At 46.0% G+C, this 13,895-nt stretch overlaps 1 protein-coding gene across 1 annotated transcript in view; it reads left to right on the top strand.

Moving 5' to 3' along the window:
* Window positions 1-13,570, top strand: part of TMEM132E (transmembrane protein 132E) — a 262,395-nt gene extending 248,825 nt beyond the window's left edge. Inside the window, exons 6-9 of the mRNA XM_087717291.1 lie at window positions 3,470-3,675; window positions 6,043-6,322; window positions 9,132-9,323; window positions 11,943-13,570. Coding sequence (XP_087573417.1) covers window positions 3,470-3,675; window positions 6,043-6,322; window positions 9,132-9,323; window positions 11,943-12,977 — 1,713 coding nt within the window. The 3' untranslated portion in view covers window positions 12,978-13,570. The remainder of the gene's footprint in view (window positions 1-3,469; window positions 3,676-6,042; window positions 6,323-9,131; window positions 9,324-11,942) is intronic.
* Window positions 13,571-13,895: the final 325 nt, after the last annotated feature.

Here is a 13,895-nt window from a genome sequence, read left to right as displayed (position 1 = left end):
GAATGTTCTCCATCATGTATTTTTAGGGCATCCTATTGGTTGTTTGGCACTGCGGTGGGGGTGGGGGGAATCCATTTCATTGCCATCCTGGGAACGGGCATAAAATTTAAATTAATGCATTTGATTTCCATCCCAACTTTCTTTCGGGAGTTCGGGATGGCCTTTATAGCACGATGTCTATTAGCTACTCGTAAAACTGAAAGTAATATTATTTCGAGTGTTCAAAATTGCCACAAAGAAAAGCTTTTGCCAAAGAAATGCATTACCCCAGCATCCATTAGATGGTTTCGTTGGTCCAGGGCAAAAAGCAGGAAAAGAAGAAGCTTAAAAGGAATGATCTGTGTCTCCCATCTATTATGTTCTTGTTTAATAGCATTTGAACCTAAAAGAGGGAGATTGACTCTTAAATGTTTTCTTCGCTCCTAATAATTCATGTCCACTGATAAACGCATTTGTAACTTCCTACAATTTCCAAAGCTGTAAAGGCTGCTCCTCTTCTGCGTGGCCCAAAATGGGCTAAGTGGTAGATGGCGTATTGTGATGTAAGCCCCTCACCTTCAGTTCACCATCTTGTCTGCTTTGACCTTACATAGACAGGAGATACTGTCAGGGTTCCAAATAGCATCCAATATAAAATCAGAGTCCGAGGCAAGAGATTCCTCAAAGTTCCAATTTATTAAAAGAGCCATGTTGGCACATTTGGGATGGTCCACGAGAAAATTTGGTGGTCCGCAGAAAAATTATTTGCATTTTTAATATTGCACTAAATCAGGGGTCCTTAAACTACGGCCCCTGGGCCGGATACATGCAATGAACATTTGTGTTGTTGCAGAGAGTCTTTCCCTATGGGGTCTTTTTGTGTGGGTTGAGGGGGGGGAGAAATTCCGACTTGGGGTCTGCTTCGGCCTCCTGGCGTGGGGATTTGGGCAAAGGCCGGAGGGAAATGCCGCTGGTGGCAAAGAGTTGGAGGACCTTGTTCCAGTGGGACTGCTTCATGGCCTGGAACTAACTGACCATCTCAGTCCAGTGAGCCTCCAGGCACCAGTACCTGGCCTTGCACTCCCGCAGGTCTTCCCTCTGCTTGGAAAGCCTATGCTCGTAGTCCTCAGTGAGGTGCTTCTCCTGAGCCTCCTTCTTAGTCAGGTCCAATTTGAACTGAGCCAGCTATTTTGCCAACTCTTTCCCATGGTGGTTGCTTAGCTCCAGCAACTGCTTCCTGTTGGGTCCCTAAGGAGCCTGGGCGGGCGAGGAGGGGCTGGGAGGGGAGGGGCAAGTAGTGGAGCCCCTTGACGTGAGTGACATCAAGTTGGTCACACCCACCTAGTCACATGACCACCTAGCCATGCCCACCCAGCCGGTCATTAGGCAGATCATATTAATGGTCCGCGGGATTTAAAATTATTAATTTAGTGGTCCCTGAGGTCCAAAAGGTTGGAGACCCCTGCTCTAGATGACACCCTCTCTGGACTGGATTCAGAAGTCCTCAGTTTTCACCTGCAATCACCTGCCCTTTCCCATATTTTCAACCAAGCCAAGTATTATTGTCATTTCTTCACTAGGAATCTTTGGCTCTTGACATCTCTCTCACAGTAGGTATATTGAAGCAAGCTGGAAAACCTCAGAGAATATCCCTGGGTGAAGGAACAGGAGATGCCCCCATCCCCAATAGGAACATAGGATTTGCTGTTTTGAATTCCCAAGTCCACAAAGTGCTTACGAGATACCTACTGATGTGTTCTAATGGTTACTATAAGTGTTCCGTATTTCACTTGATTTTGAATGGTTATAAAACTTCAGTAGGACTGGCATCCTATCAAAACAATCCATTTTAACTGGAGCACAAACCTTGTAGAGTCAGACATTTTTAGGAGTAGTTGGGGTGCAGTTCAGGGGTGAAATGCTACTGGTTTGAACCGGTTCACCCGAACCGGTAGTAAAAAATGCTACCGGTTCGGGTGAACAGGTAGCTGCGACGATCAGCTCTGTGACAATCAGCTGATCGTCAGAACTACTAGTTCACCTGAACCAGTAGCATTTTTTTCGTCTGACAATCGGCTGTGCCGTGCAATTTATATTCACTTGAAAAGCAGGAAATCCTGCTGCTAAATCTGTTTCTCCACCCCCCCCCTCGCTGTTCTACCTACCTTTGCAGACACAGAAAAGGAGTCTCAATCCTCCTTTTTCAGGATTGCGTGGTAGCGTCTGCGTCAGTGGTGGGTTTCAAAATTTTTTAGAACCTCTTCTGTAGGTATGGCCTGCTTTGTGGGAGTGGCTTGCCAGCCATGTGACCGAGTGGGAGTGGCTTGGCAGCAATGTGACCAAGTGGGAAGGGCTTGGCAGTCATGTGACTGGGTGGGCATGGTCAACTTGTAAAATGTGATGAAACTCACTTAACAAACGCTCTTGCTTAGCAACCAAAATGTTGGCTCAGGAACTCTGGCATTGAAGTGTGCAAGTCTTAAAGCTGTGAAGTTACAAGACCCTTGCACACCTAACCCTTTAGGAAAAAAAACCTAGGGGTGTTCAAACTTGACAGCTTTAAGGTTTAGATAGGACTTTTAGAGGCGGTCGGGGCGATTGGTGAGCCAGCCAATCAGTGAGTGGTGGGCGGGGCAAGTGTGGTGCAGATGGGCGGGGGAAGGGAACCAGTTCTAAATGGCACGGTAGATTTGTGGAACCTCTTCTATAGAAGAGGTTAGAACAGGCAGGAACCCACTCCTGGTCTGCATGCAAAGCAGGCATGCATGTGCAAACAAACCAGTAGCGAAGCAACCTGGTAGCAGACTTCAGAGCATTTCACCCCTGGTGCAGGTGATGGGACGAAATGGTGCCTCTTGGGCCTGGTTCAATTATTGTTTGCCCCGGGACATTCCTCCTACAACATTCACATTCAAAATGTTCACTTGGTAGGACATAAATAAATCAGCAGAGTTCAGGGAGCAGACTATGCAGACTACACAGCTTTCAGCCTGCTTATTTGCAACAGTAAAGGCTATAAGCGTGTCGGTAATAAAAATGGTCTCTTAACTGAGGCACTTTAGAGTTCAAATGCATGTGAAATTATGCAGTATCCTTAACTGCCTGCCCCTCTGGTGAAGGGCATTGTTTACTTAGCCAATATGCATATTGATCAGTTATAATGGAAATGTTTTTCCAAACCATTTCTTTTTCTGGTTCTGGTTTTTTTTTTTGTTTAGTCATTAGGGTGGTTCAAGAAAGACTTCAGTAAATCTGTGCCGTTGCTATTATTTCTTTACTTAAGTATCCGTCTTCTCTTCTCCCCCACCCTTTCCGTCTCTCTTACAGACGTGACACAAATGCTTTAAAACAATCAGCAGGGCATGTAAGAGGGCAGTTTTAGAAACCGTCCCTTGTTTGAAGGTAATTTGTTTTGAAACATTACCTCAAAGTCTTCAAAATCCATAAACATGTGGAATGTCTTCTTTTTTCCTCCCCATTTTCCCTTTAGGTGTCCAGTAGCTGTGACTATGTCTTTGTGAGCGGCAAGGAGTCCAGGGGGTCCATGAATGCAGGTGTCTTCTTCAGCTACGAGCACCTCAGTGCTCTCTTGGAGATGACTGTGTGGGTCCCCAAACTCCCTCTTCATATTGAGCTGTCTGACCCACGCCTCAGCCAAGTGAAAGGATGGAGAGTCCCCATCTTACCTGATCGCAGGTAGGCTAGTTTTGGGCTCTGCACTCCTAACAAGGGTTTAGAGCAGTGATGGCGGACTTATGGCACACGTTCCAGAGGTGGCATACAGCGCCCTCTCTGTGGGCACGCGAGCTCAGCTCCGCCATACATGCACGCACGCCTCCAACCATCCAGCGGGTCTTCAGATCTATGCCGTGGGGAGTGGGGCATGTGCAGAAGGCGGGGCACACATGAGGCATGCACTTGCGGGGTGTACCCATGCGGGGTGCACACATGTATGGGGCAGGGCAGATATGCAGGGGTGGGGCAGATGCATGTCCATTTGGGGGGGGGGGTTGTGCGCACTTTGGGCACTCAGTTAGCCTAACTTCCGGTAGGCCCATTTTTCGCCTTCCCCAAGTCTCTGTGCATGCCCTGCACTTACCTGCATCCAAAACAAGCCGCGCGGGGGACTCCTGGGAGGGGCGAGGTGGGGTGGGCGTGGCCAGCCAGGAATGGGATTTGGGGGTTCTCCGAACTGCACAAAATCTTAGCTAGAGGTTTTCCCGAACTCCTGCAAACCCCCAACAGCCCACCCCTGCTCTCCCCCTCTCCCCTGGATCCATGGAAAAATTGCCCTCCACAGATCTGGTCCCTGGTGCCCAAAAGGTTGGGGATTGATGCCTTAAGTGGTTGCATGATGTGGTTCCTATGACTCCAATAGTACAGAAAGGAATAGAATGGGAAAGTCTGCTGCAGATGTTTGAGTGGCCAATGTGTAAACTTAAGCTTACTAGCCTTTCCATACTAGATACTCGTATCTGTCAACTGCCGATAAGCAGAAAGCACAGCTCAGTAAATGAGAATGTTCATGTTCAGGATCCGAAATATTCACTTTGGAGGACAGGAAGCATTGCCCTTTCTATTTTTGGGTGTTGTGTTACCATCATCTTCAAAATCCAGCTGGCTGTATCATGGTGGCTGATCCCGCCATGGTGGGATCAGAGTTGACTACCTTATCTACCTGACAACACAACATACCCCCCACAATTTAATTAATTGGGCAGGGCATTCCCTTCAGTTCGATGGTAAGGACAGAGAAAGTTATGAAGATAAACATATGGGCAAGAAATGCTAATGACTGCAGACCTGCAGATTAGTGTTGCTTGGGATGAGAAACTCCCTGGGGAATTTATTTTGTAACACCTGTGGAGCACTCGGGATGTCTCCCAATTTCCCAATCCCTTCTTTTTCCCCTTGCGGCATCTACCTCCTACGTATTCCCCCTCTCCCTTCATGTACTTGCCAGTGTTGTGACTTGTGTGAAAATGAGTATAAGAATGTGTATGTGAGAGAGAGAATACACAGATAGCAATCAACCAGCTTTGTAAATGAGATAGCGTATTTTACAAACAAAAAATTAAGTGCAATTAGTAGCCATTCCTTCAGCTAGTGTAAATTAATTAATTCTGTTTGCCCTGAGGCTCCATGTTTAGGAGCCTGGCTCATGACAGGAATATGTACAGATATGCCCACTAGTATAGTTTATATCAGTGGTGCGAATCTTTTTTTTAATGGTGTGCCAAAATTGCGCCTGCACACCCACACCAATTCAATCCTCCCTGCCCACCTACGTATGCGTGCATGACCCCCTCAGCGCATGCGCGCATGACCCCTCCCCAGGCTCTGGAGGCTTTCCTGAAGCCAGGGGAGGGTGGAAATGTCCACCCCCAGCCTCCTGAAGGCTCTCCAGAAGCCGGACATGGATCATTCCTAAACTTCTGGTTGGGCCGTTGGGGCCATTTTTCGCCCTCCCCAGCCTCCAGAGGCTTTCCAGAAGGGTGAAAAATCAGCTGGCATGCTGACGTGTCTGGCATACCAGCAAATATGACTACATGTGCCACCTGTGGCGCATGTGCCATAGGTTCTCCATCACAGGTGTATATTATGCCCATCCACTTCTTTGGGATAGGGCAGGAGTGTCAAACTCGCGTCGTCACATCGTCATCCTCTGACGTATCGCAACTTTCCCCCCCTTCACTAAACCAGGTGCGTGATGCATCCAGCCCATGGGCTCCGAGTTTGAAACCCCTGGGATAGGGGTATATTCTCTGGATTGGTTTTAGCTCCAGTTGGCAATGCCAGCTTGATAAATTGAGGAAGCTAGGCATTCGATGTCATTTTTTGGTTTATCTTTCTTTCCTTGTCTATCTGAAATTCTTATTTGGGGGGGGGGGTAGGTGCAGTTATCTTAAATTCATGGTTGTCTTTCTTGGAGGTCAAGAAACTGATTTCTGACCATCTGAGGAAGAAAGAAAAAAGATTGATCAAAAGGAAAATAGTCTGCATTAAAAACAAAGCTGCCAACCAAATCCTTTTCCCCTGCTGATGTCCTTCAACTTCTCACAGGTCCATACGGGAGAGTGACGATGAGGAGGAGGAAGAAGAGCGGAGGCAGAGCAGGGGCTGCACCCTTCAGTACCAGCATTCCACCTTGCAAGTGTTCACCCAGTTCCACACCACCTCCTCGGAGGGCACCGATCAGGTGGTCACCATGTTGGGTCCCGAGTGGATGGTGGAGGTCACAGACCTGGTCAGTGACTTCATGAAAATCGACAACCCACGCGTGGCACACATGGTCAACAGCAAAACACTAGCTGGCAGGGAGCCAGGCGCTACCTTGTTCAAGGTAAAAGCTAGTCAAGTGCTGAACTAAAAAAAAAATATTGTATTAGTCATATAGGGTGGGGGAAGGAAGGAAGGAAGGAAGGAAGGAAGGAAGGAAGGAAGGAAGGAAGGAAGGAAGGATATTAATGTCATTCCTCGGTGCACAAAATCCCAGTAAATGCCATCAATAAATGATCCATAAGTTGTCCTCACATTGTCTGTTGTAATGGCAAAAGTGGAGGAAGAATAAGTTTGCAGATATCCAGATAAACCCTTTGCTTATTATTGTCTCGTACATTTGGAGGCAAAGAAAGTGGTTATCCTGTTTTCAAAACTATCCAACCTTCTCCCACCCAACCTATCCCACTTCTTTTATTTTCTAGAGCAAGAAGAGCAATCCAGCATCCTATTTCCACTCAAGACCTTTTATTTATTTATTTTTTAAATGGAATCTTCAGTGGAGTCAGTTCCAGGGGTTAGCAACCAGCGAATATTGAATTTGGGAGTAGGAATGCCATATTACAGAACATTATGTATTGTTAAGTATGTAAACTAAATGTGTAATATGTAAAAAATGGAAACTAATCCAGGAGAGGAGCAACCTGGAATTAAGGAGAAACTTGGTCACAGTGAGGACAATTAACCCGGGCAACAGCTTGCCTTCAGAAGTTACGGGTGCTCCATCACTGGAGGTTTTTAAGAAAAGACTGGACAGCCACCTATCTAAAATGGTATAAGGCAGGGATGGGAAACCTATGGTACAGGTGCTGGAAGTGGCATACAGAGCAATCTCTCCAAGCACTCCAGCCATCACCTGTTGCTTTGTTGGGTTCCGGCACACCGGCCAGCTGGTCTTCAAGCGGTTGGGAGCACCAGAAACTGGGAAAGCAGCTCCTTGGCATGCATGTGCACCAGAAACCGGAAGACCAGGTGACTGGAACGCATGCACACACTGGAAACTGGAAGCTCAGCTTCCTGGGGAGCTCATGAATGCCAGGAAACTGCTTTTCCATTTTTTGGTGCTCCCTACACGTTCACACTCCCGTTTCAGCACTCAGTGCCGAAAAGGTTTGCCAACATTGGTTTCCTGCTTGAGCAGGGGGTTGGAGTAGAAGACCTCCAAGGTCCCTTCCAGTTCGATTCTGACTGATTGATTGAATCCTTATGCAGATAATTCAGAAATGAAGGTATATAATCCATACAGTGTGGGGGTTCGGTGTATTTAAAGCAGTATTCCGCAACCTGTTGCGTGTCAGATTATCAAGGTCAGAGTTCCTAGCCAGCGTAGCAGTTGGCTTAGTTTAGGCAGGCCTAGAAGAAGATGTTTGTGTACCTTCCTTCCTCCATTTTGCATTCCCCACCCATACTCCTTGCCTCTCTCCTGTGCATTTTCTCCCTGAACATTTCTGAGCAGGGCTTGACTCTGTGCCAGGAATCTCTGTTAACTTCAATTAATTCCAGGCTTTGACATTGTATAGCTTTCCTAAGCAAAAATCCCAGTCTGCCATCTTCAAAGACGGTGCTGCTCAAGGTCAGCGTGCCTCCCGCTGAGGAAATACCCTTTGAAGAACTTCCTGTCTGTCTATGTGAAGGAGAGATCACGAATGGGTGATGATCTGTGGACTGGCTGTATTATTATGAGAAGCCCAATTCCAGAGAGAGACACGGGAAAATGTGGCTATAGATCTCAGGAGGCAATTTTGAGATCCAGAACCTCTATTACAAAACTTCAGAAGCTGTTGTGTCATGGGCATTTCTTTTCCTGTAATGTATTCCTTGCTTTAAAAAGAAAGAAGAAAAGAAAACATATTTCTCGTGTGAGATAACCCATATTCAGTGCAGGAAAAAGGTGATACCAATAAGTTACGACAGTGATATTAGACTTGCATGCATGTTTCGTGCTGCAGTATATACAAAGCCTTGCTTATCCTTGAGCAATGCAAGGTATATTTTATTCCTTTCATACTCTTTTTTTAATGAAAGTTTTGATTCTAAGAATATCAGTATATATTTGTCTTCCACCTCCTGGGTCTACAAATGTCAGGTTCTGGGTTAGGATAAGGTTTTTTTTTTAAAGAGATATTTCAGGGCCTGAGGGACGTGGTGGCTCAGTGGCTAAGACACTGAGCTTGTCGGCAGTTTGGCGGTTCGAATCCCTAGCACTGCATAACGGCATGAGCGCCCATTACTTGCCCCAGCTTCTGCCAACCTAGCAATTCGAAAGAATGTAAAAAATGCAAGTAGAAAAATAGGAACCACCTTTCCTGGGAAGGTAATAGAGACTCCGTGCGCCTTTGGTGTTTAGTCATGCCAGCCACATGACCACGGAGACGTCTTCAGACAACAGTGGCTCTTTGGCTTTGAAATGGGGATGAGCACCGCCCCCTAGAGTCGGGAACGACTAGCACATATGTGCGAGGGGAACCTTTACCTTATTTCAGGGCCTATTTCATCCTGATTGTTGTCTACCATTATCTGAAGAGGTTCTTGGAAAAAAAGAAAAAAACAACTTAAAAAAAGGTGAAATTGGAGCAACTTTTTTATAAGAAGAGATTTGGGATTTGCTATATAAGGTCTATGTGCTACATTTGCCCTTCAGCACTATTATTTGCAGTCTGCAGCCCCCAATTTATGCTACCAACATTTTGCATTCTATTAGAAAAATAAATTGCTCAATTTGAAGGATCTTCCATTTCATCCAGAAATATTCATTCATTTAAATATTCTTCTTATGCTTTTAAAGGGGTTCTTTTCACATTTTCAAAAACCTGATTCTCTGAATCCTCAGTCGTAGTTCTTTATCAATAAGGACATTCATTTTTTTTCTACAGGTAGTTTCTCCACTTATGGAAGCTGTCCTTGGTGAGACACCAGTGACTGTGGTTGATGAGAAGGTTACCATTGTGGAATTGAAAGCTCAGGTGGTCTCAAACCTCTCCCTTTCCCTTCATGCTAGCCCTGGAAATAGCCATACCATTGTGGCCAAGACAACAGCTCAGCAGACTCTCAATTTCTCCAAGCAGGTAATGTTGATCACTCTTAGGAAAGTACGATCACTTTGTAGTTCCCAGAAGCCCCCAAGGTTCAAGGGAATGGATTGGCCTCATTCTCACAGACGGCCAAAGAGAAAGCCAACTGTTCTCTTCAAACTGCAGAGAGAGTCCCATGGGATGAGAGGTTGCTTCACTTGAGAATATTCTCTGTAGTCCGAGAACCAGGATGTCACAGGAAAGATGGAACTTGGTCTGAACAAATTGCTTCTCCAAAATGTCCCTAACAGGGGACTGAATTTTTCTGTGCATTGATGTGGAAGGGGAAATCTAGTTCATTGGAGAGAGGCTAAATCTTTAAAAGGTTCAGAGAAATATGTGCTTTAGTGAGTTTTTTTAGTTTTTACTGGGTTTTTTTTTTTAATCACTGAAAATTACAGCAAAATTCTTCTCACAATACATTATTATGGCGTTGGGTTTCAGAGGTGGGTTCCTACCAGTTCGCACCTATTCGGTAGAACCAGTTCGTCAAATCTACCGAACAGGTTAGAAGAGGTTCCACCAGTGGACCCGGAAAGCAGGCCACCCCTACAGAAGAGGTTCCAAAAATTTTTGAAACCCACCACTGCCACACACAGACACACACACACACACAGACTGACAGAGAGAGAGAAAGAGAAAGAAAAGAAGAAAGAAAGAAAGAAAGAAAGAAAGAAAGAAAGAAAGAAAGAAAAAGAGTGAGAGAGAGATGAAAGAAAAAAAGAAAAAAGGGACAGAGAGACAAAAGGAAGGAAAGAGAGAGAGAGAGAAAGAGAGAGAGAACACATGGCCGGCAAGCCACTCCCACCAGGTCACATGGCCAGCAAGCCACTCCCACAAAGGAGGCCACACCCACAGAGTAGGTTCCAAAATTTTTTGAAACCCGCCACTGTTGGGTTTGCTCAATAAGGTGAACAAACTCAGTTAAAGATCTGGCAGTTGCATTCACACAACATGCTTAAACATAATTGCTCTTTAATCGGTTAATGTTGTTGTTGCTTACATTCTTGTGTGGACTCAGCCTGCATGTGTATAGAAGAAGGTAGCTTACCAGTGAAGGAAATTTTTTACAAGATTTCCGTAGTCTCGTAAATGTTTATTTGATAGTTGAGTACATCACATATGGTCTACATATTCCAAATGATTCCAAGTGGTTTACAGAGTAAGCTGTACACAAAGAAAATATAAAGCCCTTGCAAAATTTTTGATGCAACCAATAAAAATAAAATAAAATACCAGGATTGTATACGCACAACACTGGAAAAAGTGCAGAAATCCCTGCAGATGATAATATAATCTAAAAAAATCTGGAATGTGCAGAAATTGATAGGTTAACCTTAAAAATCAAAGAAAAAGAAGATTTGGAATATTTTGTGACATGAGAACTTTTCTACAAATGGTTAGCTGACAGATACAGAGGTTAGATGAGTGGATTTATATGAAATATGGACTACATGAGAAAGAAAAAATGATTAGTAAATATAATCTATATACTAAATATAGTAGATATTATAATGGAAGATAGTATACTATTGATATTATCGCATATATGTTTATATGTACACCAAAGGTGGTATTCAGCAGGTTCTGACCAGTTCTAGAGAACTGGTAGAGGAAATTTTGAGTAGTTCGGAGAACCAGTAAATACCATCTCTGACTGTCCCCGCCCCCATCTCTTCTCTGCCTCCTGAGTCCCAGTTGATCAGGAGGGAATGGAGATTTTGCAGTATCCTTCCCCTACCACACCCACCAAGCCATGCCATGCCCACCAATCCACACCCAAAGAACCAATAGACTCAGCCTTCCATCCTTCCAAGGTGGGTAAACTGAAGACCCAGATTGCTGGAGGCAACAGGCTGACTCTATAAACCACTTAGAGAGGGCTGTAAAGCACCATGAAGCGGTATATAAGTCTAAGTGCTATTGCTATTTATTTATTTAAGCAAACACACCAATTTCCTTTTGTTAATCCAAATGTATGGTTTTCCATATTGGGTGAAAATGGAAAATTGAGAATATCGTGACCGGGTATGAATAAATCAGACAAAAAGAGAGACCGGTTTGAGAAAAAAGGACTGGTTAATGTGCACTAGATGGGGAGATGGGAATTTGCATTTCAGAATATCTAAAAGATGACGAGTATGGGGAAGGTTTAATATAAAACATAGAGACAGGGGAAATTGGGGAATTAGGACTGATAGAGAATGGTGGTTTTGAAACGGGGGGATCACCAGTTCTGGGAGATCAAAGGATGCCTTGTTATGTCTTCCTTGATCAGCAAAGTAACTTTTCTGAAATTGTGCTTGATAACTATCGATGACCTTTCTTTCCTGGCAGCCCAAAGGAAAGATATTCCGGATTGTTCTGTAGTTCTTAAGGTAGGAGGGTTCTTAAATAAAGACTGTAAAAAGCCAGAAGATCATTGTCTCTTAAATGGAATGAGGAGGCAAGCATTTTGAATTGGGCTCTCCATAACTAAAAGGTTCTATTCTCCAGAGGTCACATACTGTCTCTGATTTAAGTAATTTGAGGTCTCCTAGGAGACAAGAATACATTCTCGTGCAAAAGTTTACGAGTGGTTCCAAACACCTTTTCTCTCTCTCTTTCAAATAGGAAGCTCTGCTCAGCCTCTGGGTGTCGTACAGCGATGGCACAATTGCTCCCCTCTCTTTGTACGACCCAAAGGATTACACACTGGTGGTGACAAGCCAGGACAAGTCAGTGATATCGGTGGTGCCCGAGCGGACCTTCTCACTAGTGAGGGCTGAAGGAGAAGGGTCCGGCGAGCTGATCAAAGCTGACCTGCTGATCTGTGAGAGCTGCCAGAAGACCAAACGCAAGAGTGTGCTGGCCACCACGCTGGCCAATGTCCGTGTGCATTTCAGCTCCGAGGAGGAACCTACTTATGACTATGAGCCTGTCCAAACTCCTAGCAGACCCGGACGGGAGAAGAGTGTGCCTCGCACCACGCCACGGGTGGAAGTAGAGTGGCCGCTGGTGCCAAGTCAGGAGAGTTGGGCACCCAGCGTCATCCTTCCAACGGAGGACTTCCCACCCATTCCCACTGGCTTCGTGCAAGTCTCCCGGGGACTCACAGACCTGGAAATAGGCATGTACGCCCTGCTCGGTGTCTTCTGTTTAGCCATTCTGGTGTTCCTTATTAATTGTATTGTCTTTGTACTCAAGTACCGGCACAAACGGATCCCGCCAGAAGGACAAACCAACATGGACCACTCCCACCACTGGGTCTTCTTGGGAAACGGACAACCGCTGCGGGCCCAGAATGATCTATCTCCTCAGCCTGAGAGCCCAGGCAACCCACTGGAGAACGTGCAGACCTGCTGCCATGGGGACCACCACAGCAGCGGCTCCTCGCAAACCAGTGTGCAAAGTCAGGTTCACGGGCGGGGGGATGGCTCTTCCGGGGGCTCCACCAGGGACCAGAGCGAGGACCCGCTCAATTCTCCCACTTCCAAGCGCAAGCGGGTCAAATTTACTACCTTTGCCACCATGCCCTCCGAGGAACTGGCCTATAATTCAATTCCTATAGCGGATGAAGAGGACTTGGAGTGGGTCTGTCAAGACATAGGTTTGCAGGAGCCCGAGGAGCTGCACAACTACATCCACAGGATCAAGGAGATTGCATAACGGGCCGGACCCAACGCTTAACAAGCCAAGGGGAGAGATGTACGGGGATGCTCTCTCTGGGCTTGACGTGAGGCTAGGTTGCATTGCCCTCCCTGGGCTCTTCTCTAGCTCTTCCTCTCAGTGGACAAGCCCACCTGCACGACCAGGAATGGTTTTACAGGAAAACCAGACATCTTGTAGAATGGGATGGAATCTTTTCTTTTCTTTTTTTCCTTTTGGATGGAGAGCTCTTGTGAAAGGCTGCTTGGGGTACATCTATGGGTCACTCTGTATAGTTGAAGGAGACTTAGCCGGAGCAGGCTGGGTGCCGATACTCCATGGAAGTAGGGTTGGGGACTGCCTGGCACCGTCAAGCAGGCCAAGAGAAGGGAGTGTCTGAGCCATGGTTGGGTAATGAGCCAGAGCGTGCAATAGGTCCTTGCACCTGATGGGTTGCTTGGGGGAATGTTACTCCTTGCCTTGCCAACATCCACTGCTGCCTTTGCTGCCCGTCTCTCTCTCTCTGAAAGGCGATGCAAATCCTTTGGTCTCTCGGCTTTTCTTTTCTTTTCTTTTTTCTTGCACAATAAATGTTGACTCTTTAAAATAAATAATATTCAGGGATTCTGCTCGGCCCATGGGGAGCCCAATGGAACCGTCTTCTGGTTGGTGGGTAGGGAGAAACCTCAGTCCAGATGGCCATCAGACACCCCCCACACACACATACAAGGGGGCTGGGAGTCACTGTTGCTATCTGTGGGGGGGGGGGGGCTGAGAAAAAGGACTCCCCCCTGCTACTCCAAACACCATCTTCCTCTTCTAATGCCTGTAACTGCTTCCTCCCTAGTTCCAGCCTCTTTTCCCCCCAAAATTGTGTATTAACCCACCCTCTAACTCCAAGCAGGAGAGAGTAGAAATTAACCTTCCTGGAAGAAGCCA

The sequence above is a fragment of the Thamnophis sirtalis genome, unplaced genomic scaffold, assembly GCF_051295495.1.
Source record: "Thamnophis sirtalis isolate CommonGarterSnake01/CBP01778 unplaced genomic scaffold, rThaSir2_p1.2 scaffold_6, whole genome shotgun sequence".
Lineage (NCBI taxonomy): Eukaryota > Metazoa > Chordata > Lepidosauria > Squamata > Natricidae > Thamnophis > Thamnophis sirtalis.
The sequence above is the reverse complement of the archived record's forward strand: the minus strand, read 5'-3'. Positions and strand labels throughout refer to the sequence as shown.